At 45.9% G+C, this 21340-nt stretch overlaps 1 protein-coding gene across 2 annotated transcripts; it reads left to right on the top strand.

Annotated features, from left to right (window-relative positions):
• The first annotated feature begins 1347 nt into the window (after positions 1–1347).
• LOC127480545 (E3 ubiquitin-protein ligase RBBP6-like) lies at positions 1348–15656 on the top strand. Of its 2 annotated transcripts, none has more exons than XM_051808771.1 (11): positions 1348–1637; positions 3299–3398; positions 5045–5081; positions 6322–6366; positions 8141–8229; positions 8348–8444; positions 9826–9965; positions 10828–11018; positions 12874–12977; positions 13413–13453; positions 15359–15656. In XM_051808771.1, the coding sequence occupies exons 1-11, from the start codon at positions 1472–1474 to the stop codon at positions 15585–15587; spliced, it is 1239 nt and encodes a 412-aa protein (XP_051664731.1). In that variant the 5' UTR covers positions 1348–1471; the 3' UTR covers positions 15588–15656. The 2 variants fall into 2 exon arrangements, with proteins under 2 accessions (XP_051664731.1, XP_051664730.1); XM_051808770.1 differs by having other exon boundaries at positions 9823–9965.
• Positions 15657–21340: the final 5684 nt, after the last annotated feature.

Raw genomic sequence — 21340 nt, 5'->3', positions numbered from 1 at the left:
TCAACAGGACAAGGATGGATAGCACTGTTTTAACCTCAAGTAAGCAAATATTTAAACTGTTTATTTAAAGATAAGAATTAAGAGGACTGGAAAAAATGACAACTGCATGGAAAGTGAAAATTTAATTTAGTGCTTAAACAACTTGAATCCTGATGCTGCAGCTGTAGCAGAGGGCTGACACGGATCATGATAAAACCAAAAATCCTTCCACTAAGCTTTCAAATGACAACAGAACTCCATCTGAGGGAAGACAACATCTGTATAGGGAAACATAGTCATATGTCTATAGTGCACAACCTTTCTCTTAACAGCACAAAGAACTTGCTGGTACAAAAAATTACAAATTTTAAGTGCTATTTTTAAGTAATTTACAATTCTATCAACAGGAGTGGGAAAACAGCCAAGAATTTGACTTGCAGAATGGGAGATGACTCATGACTTTCTCAACAGCCTTTACTATGGATGAAGCTTACACCTCTCTGTTTGGGAATGGCACACCCTTTTAGGATTGGGCTGGCTGGCTTGGTCAGCCTTGCAGTTTTTCAGTCAGAGAAGAGAAAAAAACTGAGGAAGAACCAAGCAGACGAAGGCCAGCAGGTATCAGTCCCAGCCAACTTTCACCTGGGTGCAGAATGAAGCTTCTTTCTAAAAAAAAAAACCAACCAAACAAACAAAAAATAAATTGCATCTCTATCAGATATTGGCTTTTCTAGCAAATGTCTTTTTTTTCACCCTTTGCTTCACTAAAAAGCTCTTTTGCCCAGACCATTTTCTTCTCATGCAGAAGCAGGAAGGCACTGGGAATGTTGCACAGTTGCATGGGGAAGGGGTTGCCCTCTCAGCTCTACAGCCAGGTTCAGCTGTCCTTGCCTTACACCCTAACAGGTCATGGGGGAGCCATGGCAGGAGAGAGCTGGGTCTGTTAAACGTGGAGAAGAGAAGAACTCATTGTGGCCTTCCAGTGCCTAAAGGGGGCTTATAAAAAGGCTGGAGAGGGACTTTAAATACGGGCAGATTGTGGCAGGACAAGGGGAAATGGTTTTAAACTGACATCGAGGGCAGGGTTAGATTAGATATTAAGAAAAAAATGCTTCCCTGGGAGGGTGGGGAGGCCCTGGCACAGGTTGCCCAGAGAAGCTGTGGCTTCCCCATCCCTGGAAGTGTCCAAGGCCAGGTTGGATGGGGCTTGGAGCAACCTGGGCTAGTGCAAGGTGTCCCTGTCCATGGCAGGGGGTGGACCTGGGTGATCTGTAAGGTCCCCTCTAACCCACACCATCCTGGGGCTCCATGTCTCTATGATTTTTCCATAGTGCCCTTGGTCACGTGAGGTCACAGTGTGGGGTGGGGGGTGTTCTGCTGTGCCCTGGGTTCGTGTCCCAAAACTCCCTCGGTGGAACACTGAGGCAGTGCCCCAGTGCCCCCAGTGAGGGGTCACTCCTGGCTCTGTGTGTGTGTGTGTGGCTGCAGGGCCATGTCACATGTGCACTACAAGTTCTCCTCCCTGCTGAGTTCGGACGTGGTCACCTTCCCCGGCCCCAGCATCGCCCTGGCAGAGCTCAAGCATCGCATCATGGCCTGCAAGAGGCTGAAGGAGGCCAACAGTGACCTGCAGATCCTCAATGCCCAGACCAATGAAGGTACCTGGGGGTGGTGGGCACGTGTCTGGTCCCCACACAGTCGCCCTGGGGCCCACCCAGCCTGGGGGGTGTGTGACACTGGGAGTGCGAGTGACTCCAGGGATTGAGCAGGGTGGGAAACCCAAACATGGGATTCAGAGAATCATGGAATCAGCTGGGTTGGAAGGGACCTCCCAGATCATCGAGTCCAACCCTTGATCCACTACTGCTGTGGTTCCCAGCCCATGGCACTGATGCCACATCCAGTCTCATCTTAAAAACCTCCAGGGATGGAGAATCCACCCCTTCCCTGGGCAGCCCATTCCAATGGCTGAGCACCCTCTCTGGAAAGAATTTCTTCCTAATCTCCAACCTAAACCTCCCCTGGCACAGCTAAAGACCATGGCCTCTTGTCTTACTGATACCTGCCTGGGAGAAGAGACCAACCCCCATCTTGCACATTGATGTGCAACATAGAGTGATGATAAATTTTTTTGTTTTCCGAAATTTCTCAAGGTAAAATGCTGATGAAATGTGGGAGGATATTTCAGCACAGAGAAGGTTGTGGGGACACATCAAAACAGTGACCCAGTATCTCAAGAGGGCGTATTAAAAGCAGGGTTTTCTCATCTCAGGTTTTATAGGCTACTCTGTCATGGCAAACACCTTTACTGCAATAGTTTTAACAGCTGGGATTGTTTCCAGATGAAGTGGTGTGTTACAATAATGGTTGATGTTTAGAACTGTTTTTTTATTTGGATTCTGTGGGATCTGATGAGTTTGACATTTCTAAACTGATTGCCAGGAGGGGCAGAGGGAGAGGCACTTGTTAATACAGCCAGATAGTGACAGGACAAGGGGCAGTGGTTTTAAACTCACAGAGGGCAGGGTTAGATGAGATATTGAGAAGGAATTCTTCCCTGTGAGGGTGGGGAGGCCCTGGCACAGGTTGCCCAGAGAAGCTGTGGCTGCCCCATCCCTGGAAGTGTCCAAGCAACCTGGATTTGAAGCAACCTGGGCTAGTGGAAGCTGTCCCTGCCCATGGCAGGGGGTGGAACGAGATGATCTATAAGATCCCTTTTGACCCAAAGCATTCTGTGATTCTGTGTTTCTATGACATTAAAGCAAACTGGGCAGATTTCTCTGAATCTGGCAGAGAAAGCTGAAAGCAATGGGAATGAACAACTGTGGTCTGTCAGTCCCGAGCACCAGCAGTGCAGGTGAACTGCTAAAGCCATGAAAAAGATGATGCAGAGGTTTCAGACTTTAACCATGTACCTGTTTGGTTGCAGATAAGCTAATCTGACTTTAGGGAGACTGCTGTGCCTCACCTTTCTCCAAAGATCTGCTGGGTCTGTAGCCTAGCAGAAGCAAAAGCAACTCAAGCCAGATCAGGAAAGAACCTTCTGAATTAGCAACTGTCCTTTAGTGACCTTGGAGAGCATTGTGCTGTTGGCATTCAAACTATTAAAAAAAAAAAAAAAAGAAAAAGAGAAAGATTTTGTTACTTTGGTTTGATTATCAAACCTGAAGATTTCTTCAAAGGTTCTGTTTGTGTGTTGAGACAATCAAAGCACGATGTTGCATCTAAACTTTTGCTTTCAGGTCCCTAAAGGGATATTAATACCCATTCCCACGGATCTCCATTCTCATGGGGGTTTTTTCTTGTGTTTTTTTTTGAGAATACACTGATGCCAATGCCCTGATCCTGAAGAATTCCTCGGTGATCGTGAGGAGAGTCCCTGCTGGAGCAGGCACAGCTGCCAGCAGAGCAGAAGCTAAGTGAGTACCCACGAAGCACTGGATCCCTTGTGAGGGGTGTCGGTGTGTGAGCTTTTTCAATGGATAATTCAGACTGTACATGTTAAAGCTGCAGTTGTTTTGTGTTGTTGTGCAGTAGATTTTAATGTATCTGCCCCAAAGGCACCAGATTTTTTGGCCTGCTGGGACATGGAGTTCAAACTCCAGCAATGGTGACTTTTAAGATGATTCCATAGGGTTTGTTCTTGGGGTTGATTTTGCTGAGAGCCAAATCACAGATCCTGTTCCCTCTACATGGAGAGATTCTGTATTCTATGTGAATGCTTTTATTGCTTTTATAGTAAAGACAGGTATACCTTGTAGGGTAAAGTTTGTTCCCCTTTCAGAAGGGTCTGATTATCAGTGTTTGACTCTTTCCTGCACTTGGGGAAGGGACAGACCTCCTGCAGGAGTCCCTGCAGGGTATGGCAGGTATTCATTCTCACACCCATACTAGCTGTAGATAAAACACCAAGGGTTGCCAGCTGGTGACCTGTGCAAACAAGGATATTCATCCATAATTAATTCCTTTTAGTTTCCTAAAGACAGTGCTCATTTCAGGCAAGAGAAAAAGAACCATACCCTAAACTGCACTGGCTTTTGTGTGAGTGCAACGAAGGAATAGTTAATCCCTTCCAATACTGAAATTCATAAAAACAATTTAGCATGTTACCAAATGTTACAGGTTATCTTTCTGTGTCTGTTTGTACCTGTTGGGGTTTAGGAATGATATTCTCCAATTTAGTACTCCCACTAACACCCCCTCCCCACTCCAACGGGAGGAACAAAAGGCAAAGATCACAGGTTGAGATAAGAACAATTTACAGGAAAGAGCAGCGAGATGAGAAAATGAACAGCAACAGCAACAATATTAATAACAAAAGGTGTAAGAAAAGTAATGATTCACACAGGAAAAAAACCCCAGATAATAGACAATACTGGACACCACGTTTGCTCAGCTGGATGGAACCCCTTCCCCCTGGAATAGAGTCCCTTCTCCCTGCCCTGGCAATGACCTGAGGGGGGACAGAATAACCTCTGGGCCCTGGCCACAGCCCCTCCTGGTTTCTTCAAAAAACTAACCCTGTCCTGGCCAAAAGCCAGGACAGTACCCTGAGCTGATCCCTGTGTTCCAAGTTTTAATTCTGGACAGAGAATCAGTGGTACTGGTTAGAATTACAGATATTCAGGTGCAATCCTGACTACAGGATTATTGTTGTCCTTTCTGTGTTCATTCACACCAGCTCTGGTTCAACTCCACCAGCACCATCTAAAGTCCATCCTCCTGAAAGAGGTGCCTCTGCCCACAGTGAGGAGATATTATCAGCTGACAACTCTGCCATGTCTTTCTGGTGTTGATTCTCAATAAATAAAGTGCCCTGAGGAGTCACAGCGTGTCCCAGACAAACAGGACTGCAGCATCCTGGTCCCCAGGAAGCATATCCAAGCAAAACCCCCTGAATTTCTGTGTGGCCCTGCCTGTCATTGCTTCAGTGCTTTCGGGCACTCTTGATGCCTCAGGGTTGTGCTCACAAACATGGCTTTGGTTTTAGGGTCTGGTTTCACTGCTCTGTGCTGGCTGTGAGTGCTTTGCTTTAAGTTCTGATCACCTTTATTTCTTCTTCCAGATGTCAAAAAAACCCAGCCAAGGGAACACCAAAAGCAGTATGTAAACCCACAACCTTTCTCTACACTTAATTCTAAACTATTAATACAAACCCTTGTACTAATTTTCCAAGCCTTGATGTATTTTCCAGTCAAATTTAGTATATGTTGTAAATGCAGCTGATTTGACTCAGCACAGGTTTTTTTCAGTAAAACCTGAGCCAAGCCATCATTTGCACAGTTCCCCAAGAGCACTGCAGCTCAGTCCTAACCAGACCTGGGGACTGCATTCCTGCCAGATGTTCCAGTTGGCATCTGGGAGGGATTTTGGTCTATTCTAGTAGTGGTTTGGGGGGCTTGGATGTGTTTTGTAAACCATTTTGATTCAAACAGATTACTCAAGTGTCTATAACTTCTTTTTTTAAATGTTAATGGAAATTGTTTCACGGATGTCAGTCTGGGTTATGTATGGCTGCAATGGAGAAAAAATAGAGGGCCATCAATTCATCATCAGTAAAAAATTGTGTCTGGTCTGATAGCAAGGAGAATAATACTAAATTCTCACACTTCTCAGGCCAATGTGGGTGATATTGCCTGTGGTCTAATAAAAGACATGAAACCAGTCTCCTCTGGTTTTGTAGGCTACTCTCTCATGGCAAACACCTTCACTGCAATAGTTTGAGCAGCTGGGGTTTTCTCTAGACGAAGTGGTGAGTTACAGTAATGGTTGATGTTCAGAGCTGGTGTTTTCCTTTGGATTCTGTGGGATCTGGTGAGGTTGGCACCTCTGGACTGACTGCCAGGAGGGCAGAGGTCACGTTTCAGGGCTGCTACGCCCAGGCCTGATGGTGCCAAACAGCTCCACTGTGCTCAGAAAAGCATCTCCACCTGCATTTATAAGTGATGAGGCACTAATTGCACTGAAAATAAGTTTCCTGTAGTGATGTTTCCTTATCAAATAGACTTCAATGGTCTTTATATCCTTTTTAGCTGAAAATTGACACCTTTCTTATCCCTTCAACTTCTGCACAGTTGTGAGCATTTGACAAGGGCCCCTCCCCAGATGTTCTGAGCAATAAGTTGATCTCAGGCAGGTTTGTTTCTCTCAGTTTCTTTTCAGGGGCTTTCCTAATCTGTCATGAGGTTGGACTTTGTTTTGAAGAAACACCCATGGCACTAGGGTGGAAAGGCCTTTTTCAGTGGCAGAGGCTGTAGTGCAGACTTTCAGACCACTGTGGGGGTTAACTATTGCCATGTTTTGGTTGCAGAACTTGAATATGTGTTTAATTTTTTTGAACAGATTGCTGACTCTTCTGTACCTCTCCCTCTGGCCCAGCTCGTTGAGGTAGAGATATTATTCTCTAATACTAAAAGAAAAAATATGTTTGCTTCATATTTTTTAAATCTTACACTGTGTTCTATAGCTGGATAACTGTTGTAATGAGAACAAAACTTTATTTTTAGTAATTTTAAGTATTTATTTTAAGCATTTTAAGTTTAAAATGTATGTATGTTTGAGTACTATCCTGGGAGAAGTTCCCAGTTTGGGAAGATGGAAGGGGAGCACCTTATCAGCCCCAACATAATGCTGCAGTATCACTCACCTTCAAGACACAAAGAAGAAGCACTTCAGCAGCTGTTTACTATTTCAATTCATTATTTTTGTGCTGAAAATTAACACAGCAGCAAGTCCTTTCTTCTGATAATAAAGGCTGGAATTCATTTCCTAAAAAAAGAAATCCCTTCCCACTGGTAATGTCTTCCCTCCTCCACTGCAGAAATCACACTATGTACATTGGCCAGAAGGAAAAAAATAAAAATCAGTTTGGAAGGCAGCCACCAAAAGAAATTGGTCTTCACTAGTGCTGTCCTTAAAGATGTTGTTGCCTCTGTAAACTCCTGTGAAGTTTTACTCTTGTGATGGTTTGCAGACTGGCTCAGCACGGGGGCAACGTGCTCTAAAACATTTTGTGTTCTATTATTGCTCTGCACCAAATGCCATATTTGAATTTTGGTCTATTCTAGGAGTGGTTCTGGGGGGCTTGGATGTGTTTTGTGAACCATTTCGATTCAAACAAATTACTCAAGTGTCTATAACTTCTTTTTTTTTAAATGTTAATGGAAATTGTTTCATAGATGTCGGTCTGGGTTATGTTATTTGGAGAAAACACTGTCCATGGAACAACCACAAAATAAACTGTTGGCCTTTCTTGGTTTGTTCTGTGAATAAAAGCAAAGCCCTGAGTGGTTGGGTGCTTGAAGATCCAAACCACTCATTTACTCCCTTAGGCCCTGCTTGTATCTGGACTAGTGTGTAATAAAATCATTTGAACAAATATTACTTAGAAAAAAAAAAAATCAGCTGGCTTCAATAATCTGAAGATCTGGTTGTGCAGAGGGTTTCTATCACAAGGTGGATGTGAAAAAGACCATCTCGACTGCAAAAACCTGCAGATTGTGTTTTCTGCAGTTAAATGACTGAATAGAAGAAGCTGGGGACTGTGGAGTTGGACTGCCTGCAGCACACCATGGTCAGGCTGCTGAAAAGAACCTCTGGCTTGCTGAGCAGCTATGAAAAGCTTGTTTCCTTTTAATGCTCCTGTGTCTGAAGCTGAATTTCAGCAAGCCAAACCAGCTGCCCTGCCTCTGCAAGGGGGTGTCCTCCTAATGCTGCAAAATGTAAACAGTGCTGCTTGCACCCATCTTTCCCAACTCCAAGTGCAGCAGAGACCTTCTGCCAATAGTCTGGAGCTTAAAAATCAGTTTTAAAGATACTGGATAGTACAACTTTTTCAACACATACCCTCAGTCCTCTTGGAAGCAGATTGGGCTGGTTACCCAAGACTTGCTGCCAGGTACAAACAGGGCCCAAGGCTCTCAGTGCCCCAGCCTGCTCTTTCCAGGTGGGTTCCCAGGCTCAGAAACATCGTGGGATGGTGCAAGGACTCCCCAGGAGACCCTCAGGACAGCTCTGTTTTATACAAGCAGCTGTTTCATCCAACCAGAGCCGGCACTGGGCTGCTCTTTCCAGGGCTGGTGTGAGTGGGGTCATCTTTGGCTCTGGGGGGGGGCTCAAACTCGTTCCTGAGGTGTGTGTCCAACCCTTCCCTGCCGTGCAGAGCCCCAGCCTGGCTGAGACCAACGTTCCTGAAGAGGAAAAGATCAGGGTCATGATGATGCAGTCCTGCTCTTACTACGACCCCAGCAAGTGAGTGTGGATTGTGTCAAACCCGGTCGTCGAGGGCGACGGAAGAATCGTAGAGAGGTTTTGAAAAGGGAGACACGTGCAAGCCTTTTCCTTTTTTTCCCCCCAAAAAAACCTGCAGTTACCTGAAGGTACCCTTGGGTCCACTCCCACCACCCATCACTTGCTTCAAATGCGGACAACAAGGTCACTGGAAGAAGAAGTGCCCAAACACAGGGGTAAGACCGGGGAGAACTTCTGGGCTTAATGCAGTTTTTATAAGTTTTTTTACCTTGGCAATTATGCCACAAACACACTGGAATAGACCATGAAGGATTGTTTCTCTTGTGTGGAGGTCAATAATGCTGAGATGATCCCAGCTTGGGGGCAAGAAACTGCAATGCTTTGTTGGACTTACAAGTTCATATTGAAAGGGTTTGGGGTCTACATATTCAGCAGAGGGTTGTAACTATTACAGCTATTACAAATAGGGGTTTTTAGGGGATGACGTAAGGGGAAAACCCAGGTTAATAAATCTGGGGTTTTACACATACATCACAGGGGAAAACCCATTTTATCTTGGGGGAATTACAGGGGGGAAAAAAGGCATTTGGGTTTACAGAATGCAAGGATTAAGGGAACACAAAGGGAGAGAGAAAGCACAAAAGGTCTTCTGCACAGGTTTGGTGAGATCAGGGTGCTGACTCTCTGGCTTGGGCAGGGCATGTGATAACATCATGCAAAGAGTTTCCTCACATTCTGCTGGAGAAGGCAGGAAAAATCCACAGGGATGAGGTCAATGAAGAGGGTTTTTCCCAGCTTCTGTAGCCCATGGCTTTTTGCAAAGATCCCTCAAATCTCTCTCTGCAGATATTATATTTTGGGATCCAACACTCTTGGGGTGAAATACAAAGGTTATGTGCCAATGTTGTAACACTCTTCAAAATTCAAGGGAGACCTGAAGTTATCAATGCAAAATTTCCTTTTTCCCAGGTCATAGACATTAAATATGCCTGTAGATCTCTCTCTGTGAGAGACACATATTTTTATATATTGAAATATACATATATTTATAAATATTCTGAAAATTTTGCTGGTTTAAACTCTTTTCAATGACAATTCATGGTATTGGGTATTCTGTTTAAAAAACACAATGTTTCTGTTGACTCCATCTATTGAATATTTGTGTGTTTTCATTGCACAAGGCTCTGGCTGAGTATTCACACCCTTTAATGTTTAAATGTGTGTGCCTGGGGGATGAATTCAGCCTCAACTGTAGATGGGGAACAGAAGTTTTCCCCAGTGACTGATTCAGAGCCCTGGAGGAGGGGTGGGTTTGTGTCCCTTCTCTGAGCCAAGGGGTATTTCACCTGAAATTAAGTCCAAGGATGTCAACTGAGTTCAAAACACTGCTTCAGCCTCTGGAACATCCTGGCAAATTCATTATATAGCCATGATTATTCCCATACTGACTCTGGGAAATAAGTATTTTGATGGAGCAGCCCCTCCGTTAGGTGGAAGGAGAGGATTAAAGGTTTTGCCACTTCAAATAATCATTGAAACATCATTCTAAGTGTGGGTTTTTTAGATCAGCTGCGTCTGCATTTCTTCTCTCAGCAGAACAAACACATTGAGGGTGTTCCCAGGATCAAAAGGAGCTCAGGGATTCCAGCAAGTTTCATGGTGGAGGTGAAGGACCCCAGTGCAAAGGGAATAATGATCACCCCCAAGGGAAAATATGCCATACCAATTATTAATGTGTAAGTGTGGAATTCACTGGACTGATCCAGAAGGGAACAAGGGGAAACCACGTGGAAACATCTGAGTGCCAGTGTCACCACAGTGGCAGCAAAAAGGAGGGAGAAGGACTTTTGATACGGGCAGACAGGGACAGAACAAGGGACAGTGGTTTTAAACCAACAGAGGGCAGGGTTAGGTGGGATATTGGGAAGGAATTCTTCCCTGGGAGGGTGCTGAGGCCCTGGCACAGGTTGCCCAGAGAAGCTGTGGCTGCTCCATCCCTGGAAGTGTCCAAGGCCAGGTTGGACAGGGCTTGGAGCAACCTGGGCTGGTGGAAGGTGTCACCCCCATGGCAGGGGGAACTAAATGGTCTCCAAGGTCCCTTCAAACACAAAACATTCTATGATTCTCTGATCTGTCATTATGGGTATGCTTATGCATTTTAAGCCCTTCTGTTTGTCTGTCTTGAATCTCCTTTGGTAGAAGCTTTAACACAAACTTCTCCTATTTATAAAATGTATTTACCCAGAGACCAGCTTTATCATGAGTCTGTAATTTACCCTCTAGCAAAGGGAAGGTGGAATTCATTTCATCTCATTTCTAGCTGTCAAAAAGTTATTTTTCTACTCTGAGCTCATTTTTTAGTTGATGCAACGATGGGAGAGTTTTGCAGAAGGAAAATTGTTTCGCCCTCCCCCTTCTCGTATTAAGGCTACAAAAAAGCAGATTAAACTAAATGCCTGCAGTTTAGGGGGTTAAAGTGGACTGAGAAGAATTCCATCCGTTATTTTACTTTGATAAAACCCAAAGCATGGAAAAGTTTTCCTTTATACACCTTTAATTTTTGTCTTTTTCCTTCCCCTCTCCCCACCCCCCCTTCAGGGAAGCTTATGCCAGAGAAAAGAAGGAAAAGCCTCCCCTTTTACAAGAGGAGCCAACTTCTTCTTCCTCCTCCTCCTCCTCCTCCTCCTCCCCAGCTCCCATTCCAGATAAGCTGTTATGTGTCCTTTGTAGAGAGATAATGACTGATGCAGATGTAATTCCCTGCTGTGGAAGAAGTTACTGTGACACTTGTAAGTGTTAACCCCACATTTGTAAATTCAGAACATCACACCTGATCTTCTGAGAGCAGAAACTGGATGGAACAAAATGACTGTGTCACCAGTTCTAATTAATACCTCAGTCTACCCTGAATAGGAAAGGACTTGTCTCATGCAAAGACAAAAAAAAAAGAAAAGAAAAAACCCAGGAAGCATTTTTCCCTTTGCTGTGATTTAGGTGTGGTATTCCCCAATTTAGTGCTCCCACTGAAACACTCCAAACTTGCTCACTCCCCATCCTCATCCCTCTCCCCCTGCAGCAGGATGGAGAGGAGAACTGGAGGCACAAAAGGTAAAGATCACGGACTGAGATAAGAACAATTTACTAGGAACAGCAATGAACTAAGAAACAAACAGTAGCAGCAACAATATTAAATAGCAGAGTGTACAAAGCAGGCAAACAATCCCCAGGCAGAGCCTGGCACCACCCTGACCACTCTCTGTGCCACTGCCCTGACTGGAAGGGTCCCCCCCCCGGCTCTTTGTCGCCTAAAATCAAAGAAAAATTCTCTGGACAATTTTAGTATAGAAAGGTAGAGAGCTGGTCTTTAATTGAAGCACCTTAAGGTGCATAAAATACATTTTTGCACAAGCACACAGGATAGCTTCTACAATTCTATGACACTAGCTAATTATCATATCCAAAGGGATACACCCATCCATAAAATTGTTCATCCCCCAGGAGCTCCTTCAGGCACTCCCTCAGGCCCACCTCCCTGAATTGGGTGGGTGGTCTTCTACCTTCCTCTACCTTCTTCTACCTTCCTCTGTCTTCCTCCATCTTCCTCTTCCTCATGATGTTCTGTCCTGCTCAGAACAATTTCGAGGATTCTGAGCTTTCTGAACAGCTTTGACTAAAGTTATATCAACGAATGCACTGGTTATATCTTGTCCTTGTACACTCTCTGCAGACTAGATGTCCTTTAGCTTGCTAAAGATCTCTATTCACTGAAATCCTTGACTAGAAACGTAAGCAGTATTTTGGAATTTGGTACAAAAGTATTTAGTTAAAAGCTCCTTCCTAAAATTACTAAAAAGTGCTAAAAGCTACATTAAAATCTATATACTTGTGGATCTTAAGGCATCACCTTGTGCATGGTGTGAGGTGGTACAGACTAACCCCAGGGTCCTGGCCATGCCCCTCCTGGATGTTTTCCAGCCCTTATTCTAAACCATCTGGGTCATGTTGTTTCCATGGTCAGTGGCCATCCCTCCAAGGTGCCTGTGGGGTTCATCCAGCCCATGGCTGTGGGTTCTATCCACCCCAGAGCTCTGCCAGGCCAGGAGGGCAGGCTGATGGTTGTAAAGTGCATCAGGAGCCCATGGCTGGTGTCTCTGGAGCAGTCCCTGCTCTTTGCCCATGGCAGTGGACACAGGGGCGGTGTCATTCAGCAGCCAACATCACACAGTCCAACATTACAGACTGTTCTCTCCCAGAAATCAAGTCCCATCAAGGTTCACGTGGTGTCTCCCTGTCCCTCTGCTCTGTCCACCCAGTGGACCCAGGTCCTTGAGCAAAAACAATCCCACAGATGGGTTTGCCCGTGGCTGAGGCAGGACTGACCCAACCTGTCACTGTGAGACAGGAGAGTGGAGGCACAGCCTCGACATCTTCAGTTAAATGTCAGAACTGTAATTTGTGGCATATCAGAAACTGCTTCCACTGCTGAACATTTAGAGCCTCATGCTCCCAGTTCAGCACCATATTGACCCGTTTTCAAGTCCATGTTCACCCATTAATCTTGTACATGTTTTTACAATTGGTGAGAACCCCCAAAATTTCTTTTGTTTGGCTAAAACCTGTTTTGATTGTTCTAATTATACACAGGTATTAGAACAGCACTGCTGGAATCAGAGGGACACACCTCCCCAACATGCCATCAGACAGGTGTTTCTGCTGATTCTTTAAATACCAACCAGCTCCTAGGCCAGGTAACAAAGACTTTTATTTCAACTCTTTGTAAGAAAAGCCATTTGTAAAAAGCAGAAAGGGAAATAAATATCAATTTACATCTCCTTCAGCGGGGCTAAATTGAATAAGGCTTAATTTATTTCTCAGACACATTTTCTGCCATTACAGAAGCAGACAGCTCTTTAGATATGGTCTGGCAAACCCAGATCACACTTCTGTTGAACGTGGTCCCCTCACTTCCCAACCTGGTGTTAACACTTTAAATACAGGTGCTCTGGGTTACCACTCATTGCTAACAGTGTTCTGTGGGATGTGTTCCTACATCTGCCATCGAATTACTTCTGGACTGACAGCAGTTACAGCAGTACACAAGCAATTCTCCTCTGGGGAGGCTTTTGTTCATAAGTCTACTGAAGATTCATGGCACCTGTTTGTAAATGTTCTTCTGCCTCTAGGCTGGGAATGACTTCCAAAGTGGCAAACCGACCTGGGAACTGTGAGTATTCCACAGAAATGTAATATTTTGAACTTGTGATTTATAATGAAACAAGTATGCACAGGTAGTTGTGGAGAATAAAAGTGGTAATTAATTTTTAAATGGCTTAATTTGGGTGGGCTTTCACAAAGGGGATCTGTGCTTACAGTAAGATTATTTAAAATAAAACTCCAGCATATGACTGAAAAGAGGACTCTGAGCTCTTTTTGGGGAAACCATAAGTACATATAAAAAATAAATATAATTAAAGGATGAGGTGGAAAGCTGCCCTTGTGATTCCTGACTGAAGAAGGCTGAAGAAATTTATTTCCCAATAGAAATCAGTCTCCAACATTCTTTCTTTAACAACTTAATTGATTCTAATTGAGCAAATTACTGGAAAAGTCAAGGCTGTTATTTTATGCCCATTTTGAACACCTTCAATTTAGTCATCTCAAAGAGCCAGGCTGCTTTCTCAGCTGGAGAGGGAGGAGTCTGTTTTATTTACTTAGTCCTTCCTTTAGGTACATCTGCTAGAAATGAAATGTAAGGGTGCATTGTGTTTGTAAAATCTTATAGAGAAATCAAAACAAAACCCAGAATCCATCCCACAGATGGTCTAAAAATCTCAAATTCAGTAAGCAAGAAAATAGCACCCGAGGGACAAGAACAGGCCAAACCCATCATCCTGAGCCAACAGCACAGGGACAATTAAAAATTCTGTGGGAGAATTAAAAGGAGTTTGAGAGCAGATAAGTTAATATTTGCTCAGGTCTGAGGCTGTGGAGTGTGAGGTGCTGGGGAATCCAGGAGGGCAGAGGAGCCCTGGGCACAGGGAGTCTCTCTGGAGCACGGGCAGCCTCCCCCACAGTCACAAAGCTGAGTGTGAAAAGAGAGAAGCCTGAGGGAACTGCCAGGGGGAGGATGTGGCAGGCAGGGATGAGGATCTGGAAATGAGGGGAGTCCCGAGGGAACAGGCAGCTGGAGAAAAATGAGAAAACTGAGAACACGAAACGCCACTGTGATACCCCTCCAACCACCCTCCTCTTTAAAATCAGAGAGTAACAAACAGGGACACATGTTTTGGGGGTTCTTTAGAAAAGAAAACCTGATGTTTCTCATCTCCCAAAATCCCTTGGGCAGGAGGCTGTATTACAGGTGTCTGTGGGTGATGCTGCCAGAGCCTCTCCCAGAGTCGTGGCACTGAGTCACCTTCCCAGGGGCCAAGTTTAGAAGCTTTCAGAAATGACTCTTCTCCAGTGTGGTCACTGGCCTTGGTCAAAGCAGAGGGCTGTGCCAGAGGTTTCTCAGACATCTGGCCAACAGAACACCCCTCTGTGTCAGCTGCAGTCCCAGCATTTGTCATCCTGCACAAACTGACAGATGAGCAGTGAATTTAGGCTGAGGTGGCATTTCAAAACGGAGCTCTGCTCTTCAGGCTGAATCGTGTTTTCTCCGTGGCTGGTACTACACTGCAGCCATTCAGACCTGCTCTTTTTGCTTCTTCCTGCAACAAAAACGATTCCAGCTGCATGTCAGTGCAGAGGAGTGCCAGCTGTGTGCATTCTGTACCAGCAGAGGCCAGTGTCACCCTCCTAAATCCATCCATGGCTCTGGCAGTTCAAGTGACACAAGAGAGTGGAGATAACCTGACCTTTCCTGGGTGGGTTTGCACTCACAGAGCAGCAGCTGTTCTACCTCGTCAGCAGAAACTTTTACATTACCAAGTTCTTCCAGGGGCAGCAGTCAATGATTCCATCACTGGCAGCAAGCTGAAACAAGCTTTGACATAACCATATGAGGAGGGAAAAAAAATAAAAACCCAAACCAAATTTGGGTGGAAAACAACAGAGAAGAGTGAGTATTTTGAATTAAGTTCCTTTTTTTTTGTTTTGCTTTGTTTTGTTTTGTTTCACCCCCGCACAGAAAACTCCATTCACGGCCAAGGTCTCCAGGTGTGAGAGATGAGCCTGTGAAAGCAGATTCTGTGATTTTCAAACCCAAAACAAGAAATGGTAAGAGGAAGAGGAAAGCAAAAGTGACTGTACAAAGACAATTCAAACAAACCAGCTCAAGCTTCCCAAGACAAAGAGGACACCGACATGGAAAACGTCCTCGAATGGAACCTCCTGTGAAGGAGGTGAAGAAGGAGTAGCCAACCTTATGTTCTTAATTCATCTTCCTACTACCCCTTGTAAAGCATTTCTGAACAATAAACAATATAGGCCAGAAAAAAACCCTGATCTAGTGTGTTTTTATTTACATGTGCTGTATATCACAAGCCAGGGCAGGTCACTGGACATTAACTTGATTGGCCACTACCTCAGGTGGCTGCCTTTGACATGGGTTTTCTTTCTCATTCTGTATGCATCAAAAAGCCCAAGAAAACAAGAACAAATCTTGAAAGGTAAAAGTAAAAAGAGGCAATAGTTGTAAAAGAAATAAACCCCAGGAGATGTGTCACAGATGAGTTGCAGGAGTCTCTCATATTGGCATGTCTGACAAAAGAGCAAAAGGTTTCTGGGCTGGGTTTGGCTGGGGCAGAGTTAATGTCCTTCCCAGGGGCTGGCATGGGGCTGTGGTTTGGATTTGTGCTGAACACAGGGATGATAATGGAGATGTTTTTGTTATTGCTGAGCAGTGATCACAGGCCAAGGCCTTTTCTGCTTTTCATACTGGCGAGGGGGCTGGGGGTGCATGGGAGGCTGGGAGGAGACAGAGCCAGGACAGATGGCCCAAACTGACCAAAGGGATATTCCAGACCACAGGACATCATGCTCAGTGTATTAAGTGGGGGAGGAAGAACTCGGGGGGTATGTTTGGGGTGATGGTGTTTGTCTTCCCAAGTCACCATCACACATGATGGGGCCCTGCTCTCCTGGAGGTGGCTGAACACCTGCCTGCCCATGGGAAGCAGGGAGTGGATTCCTGGGTTTGCTTTGCTTCCGTGTGCTGCCTTTGCTTTCCATGTTAAATTGTCTTTATCTCAACCCATCAGTTTTCCAGCTTTTACCCTTCCCACTCCCTCCCTGGTCCCGCTGGTGGGGGAGCGAGTGGCTGTGAGGGGCTTGGGTGCTGCTGGGGCTCAACCAGTTTTTCATTGGCTGAAAAACTCAGGATGCAGGAAGTATGTTCCCTCTCCCTGTTTTTAGGTTTCTCAGTCCTTGAAAGGAGACTTGCAAGCCCTCTACGGTTTATTTCCCCCTCCAACTCCAAAGCAAACTCTTTATCCTTTCACCCCGACATTGCTGCCATACAGCTTTGAAAATGGAAGGATTAAGGGTGAACAGAGTATTTTTTAGGAGGGAGGTTGTGAGTGGGGTGTTGAATGAATGAGCTTCTTTTTTCTTCTCTAGCAGTTTTAGGGGACGTTGGCAGGAGAAATCATTTCACTGGCTTCTCTACAGATCACTGCTCAAGCTGACATCACACCTAACTTTGAGAAAATTGTACAAAGGCTTCACCCTTTGCCCTGAACCCCAGAGAAGAAAGGAGTCCATGCCTCTACAACCCCTCACAGGGGTCCTCCTGCACCCCCTCCAAAGGGAACAGCACACATGTGATTCCACTGAAAAAAGTATATCCCCCCCAGACCCTCTAAAACAGGCCTTGGGTTTGCTGTGCAAACTTGAAATCTTTTAGGAAAGGAATAAAAAGAGCCTCAGGCTTCCAACAGTAGCTTTCCTACATTATTTGAAGGAACAGTGGGAATTCTGTGGGAAAATGGGACACCTGGAGAGCTTTTACTTGCAGCAGGGTTCATTGCTCAGCTGCTCACTCTGTAACATGGTTTGAAGTCTGATTCCTTACTAGATGCCAGTGCTTCCATGTAGGATTGCTTTACCTCTCTGAGCCATAAGGAAAGTGCCAGTTATACTTGTTACAGAGTTTTTGCTGCCAAATGCTTCACCAGCATCTTAGACCTGAGGCTCAGGTGAGCTAGTGTTTTTTTGAGGCATGGAGCTGCACAGACGTATAAATTCTCCAATAATGCAAATATTAATACCCAGAAATGTTTAATGCAAAGCAGATAAGTCCAGGTGAAGAACTGGGGGGGTGTAGTCCTGACTGCACTTTGTCTATGTGTATTAAGTTCTCTTTGTGGGTGCATTTTATGATGAGATGACCAAGTTTCAGTGATTTTTTTTTCCACCAAGTTTCAGTGATTTTTTTTTTTCCTGAGGACATATATTTTTTTTCCACACAAGTACGTGTCTTCAGAAACGCTTGATTTTCTCAGAGGCACTTCACTCACATTCAGCAACTGGGAATCCCAAACATAGCAATCCTTTCTCTCATGTGCTCGTGCTCTGCCAGGTGTTCAAGCCCAGTGAGTGTTTGTGTCAGTGGGTGGTGAGAACTCGCGTGTTTCTGAAAGGTTTTGCGGGACACAGGAACGTTAAGTGATGGTGTTATGTCTGACTTCTTAAAAATTGTGTTTGATGTGTCATAATAACACACAAAAAGCGCTTGGCTTTTACCTGTGCCCTTCCAGTTCTCGCCAAACCACCACAGGGTGGCGGTGGGGACTCGCAAAAGGAGTCAGTGTGTGAGGACCAAACCCGCCAAAGGGCAGATCCAAGCGGAAAAGCATCACTACTACCCTGGAAGAAGCTACGTCAGGACAGAAAGGTTTGCCTGACCTTCCCCTTTCGTGTGCAAACTCACCACGCTCGAGAGGTAGCACGGACTCCTTTCCAGTTATACGTACTAATAAATTTGTTCACTCTCACAGAATCCAGCTACATAATTGAAAACATCCCACGAAACCAGAGCTCACTGAAGGGCCTCGTTGTTCACACCTGGGGCTGCCCCACCTGGGAGGTGACTCCCCTCAGTGCTCCCAGTGCCCTCCCACTGCTCCCAGTGCCACTCCAATAATTCCGTGATTCCACCTCTTCCTGGGGCTTTTCTCTTTCCACATGTGCCATGAGGCTGCTGACAGTGAATCCCACAACCAGGAGCACTGCAAAGCTCCTCAGTGCTGTGGGCACAATGAAGAGCTCAGAAAGGCTGAGTGTGACTCTGGCTGCCTTCTGATGGGGAACTGCTCTGCTCTTCTCAGTATCTCCACTACCTGAGAAGAGGGAATGATGTAACTTTGCTCTAATACCACCTAAAATCTTTGAATGGGGTTCTGAGCAACCTGGGCTAGTGGAAGGTGTCCCTGCTCATGGAAGGGGGTGGAATGAGATGAGCTTTAAGGTCCCTTCCAACCCAAACCATTCTGAGATTCTATAATCTACTACTGAGGTGTCTTACTGCTATAACAGGGTGATCCTAAGGCTCTGGTAAGGGTAAAGAATTTCCTCTAGCCTGAAATCATAGAATCATAGAATCAGCTGGGTTGGAAGGGACCTCTGAGATCATCAAGTCCAACCCTTGATCCAACCCCGCTGTGGTTCCCAGCCCAGGGCACTGATGCCACATCCAGTCTCTTTTTAAAAATCTCCAGGGATGGAGAATCCACCCCTTCCCTGGGCAGCCCATTCCAATGGCTGAGCACCCTCTCTGGAAAGAAATTCTTTCTAATCTCCAACCTAAACCTCCCCTGGCACAACTTGAGACCATGCCCTCTTGTCTTGCTGAGAGTTGCCTGGGAAAAGAGACCAACCCCCCCCGGCTCCCCCCTCCTGTCAGGGAGTTGTAGAGAGTGAGGAGGTCTCCCCTGAGCCTCCTCTTCTCCAGGCTGAACAGCCCCAGCTCCCTCAGCCTCTCCTCACAGCACTTGTGCTCCAGACCCTTCCCCAGCCTCGCTGCTCCCCTCTGGACCTGCTCCAGGACCTCAATGTCCTTCCTGAGCTGAGGGCCCAGAGCTGGACACAGCACTGCAGGTGTGAAGCAGTGCCTGCCCTAACTCCTTCAGCCTGGAGGTGGGATCTGCTCAGACATCTCGTCCTCACAGCCCCGGGGGTGCAGATGTCAGCAGGAAAGTCTCTTCAACAGAGAGACCTGGTCTTGTCTGCAAGCACCACCTTCTCCCTCCTCCTTAGGGCACCGGTGAAGTCACTGTTTCATCACCATCAGGGCAGCCCACGTGGCTGCAGTGGGCACTGACATCATGTCATGTGCCTGGGTGAGATGTTTGTCATGAGAACAGGGAAAAGGTTTCTCTAATTAATGCTAATCGTAGTACAGACTGGAGGTTTGTGTGCCACATTCCTGTTAGAAGGAAAGCCAGGGATGCTGGGGCACTGGGAGCTGCCAAATTTAGAGAAATACCAATTTAAGAGGCGAGGTCCAGGGTGGAACATTAATGCTTTTTTCTTTCCTACTCAGAATAAAGGTTGTCAGTGAAATCAGCGGCAAAAATGTTGATTGTGGTGTCAACCCTTAAAATCGGTGTTCTGGGAGGAGGGCAGGCAGATGGGAATGTGCTCTCTGGGCCAGTGTCAGCAAGTCCAGAGCACTGCCAGAGCCACTCCTTTATTCTGCCCCTGTTTCAGTGCACTAAACTGGGGAGGTGCCTTGGAAACTCCTCCATTAATCACTTCACCGACTGGTTAGACACAAATAAAAAGCAGCTGAGCTTCCATGAAGGTGAGAGAGAAACACAAACTGATTTTTGCTAAGATTAGGATCTTCCAAGAGAAGATTTCAACCCCAAAATAGAACTGCTATTTCGGATTTCTACACCCCCTGAATCCTTTGGTTTTCCCCTGCTGTAGGTGTAGGCAATGCTGAGATCCCCTGTTTTGAACCCCAGCATCAGAGGTTATTTCCAGTTATTCACCAAAGCAAGGCACTGAGGGTGCTGGATATCCAGGACACAGGATATGGACAAGGCTGAATCCATTGGTGTTGGGATAGTCTTGACAAAATAAATGTGAAGCCACAAGAATTTGCAGCCTCTTGTTCCAGGACAAGAGGAAATGGCTCTTTTGGACCTTTTCAACTGTCCTGGGGCTTTTAGATCAGTGCTGGGCACTGCTGCAAGTATGGCTGGATCAGGAAATTTTGGGGGAGGACTCATCACACAGTTTGGATGAGCTCAGCCCCTCCTGCCCCTCCCTTTTGCCCTGAACATCTCACTCAGTTAAAAGCTTCCTCAGCCAGGGGGATGCATTTGGGGCAGCCAGACAATGCTGTCTAAGGGGGATGAATCTGTGGCTGAGTGCAAAAACCATTCAGGGCGTGGCTTTTCCCTTATTCTCCATTGCAGGAGTTGATATTTCTGGACATGCAGTGGTCTGTGTGAGCAGCAGCTCCCCTCCAGATCCCAGCTGGTTAATCCTGGCAGCACAGCAGCACCAACTCATCCAATGAGTTGAAGTGCCAGTGCTTCAGGTCTGATTCTGAGGTGATTCATTGCCCCACAGAAACGAATTCCTCAAAGTCTTTCTCCTGAAAGGACTTGCAGCTCAGAGTCTGTGTGTGGGTTAGGAACACACTGGATTCCCAGAACAAGGCAGCCCTGAGGTCACATCTTTGTCACTGCAGACCTGTGAAAGAATGGTCTGATCTGGTGTCAGCTCAGTGCTCAAATATTCCACCTTGGGGAGGCAAGAGAACCTCTTGGCATCTGCCAGCCTGTTCCTGCTGTGTCCTGGCTGTGCAGCTGGGGTAGCTCCTGGATCATTTTAATGCCAAAGGAAGAAGATCCTGTTTGGGGTATTGCCCTGTGTTCTCAGGCACATGGATTCCTTTGTTTCTCTTGGCTAATGGAGCTTCAAACTGGCCCACCCTGGATGCTCTGTTTGCTCAAGGCCAAGCTTGGCTTTGTCCCCAAAGCTGTGATGAAGAGAGGAGGGACAGATGAGCAGAGTCCCTCAGTTTGGAGTGGTTTCTGACACAGGGATGGAGACATGACAAGTGCCAAAGGGCATGGGGGCATTTGGCCTGGTAAAACAACACACCTAAAACCCAGGGCATCCCTCAGGGACACACACCATCTGTGTCCCATCCTGG

Source organism: Manacus candei, unplaced genomic scaffold (assembly GCF_025592945.1).
Source record: "Manacus candei isolate 608988 ecotype Guabito, Panama unplaced genomic scaffold, ASM2559294v1 h1tg000073l, whole genome shotgun sequence".
NCBI lineage: Eukaryota > Metazoa > Chordata > Aves > Passeriformes > Pipridae > Manacus > Manacus candei.
This window is presented reverse-complemented; position numbering and strand designations above follow the sequence as displayed.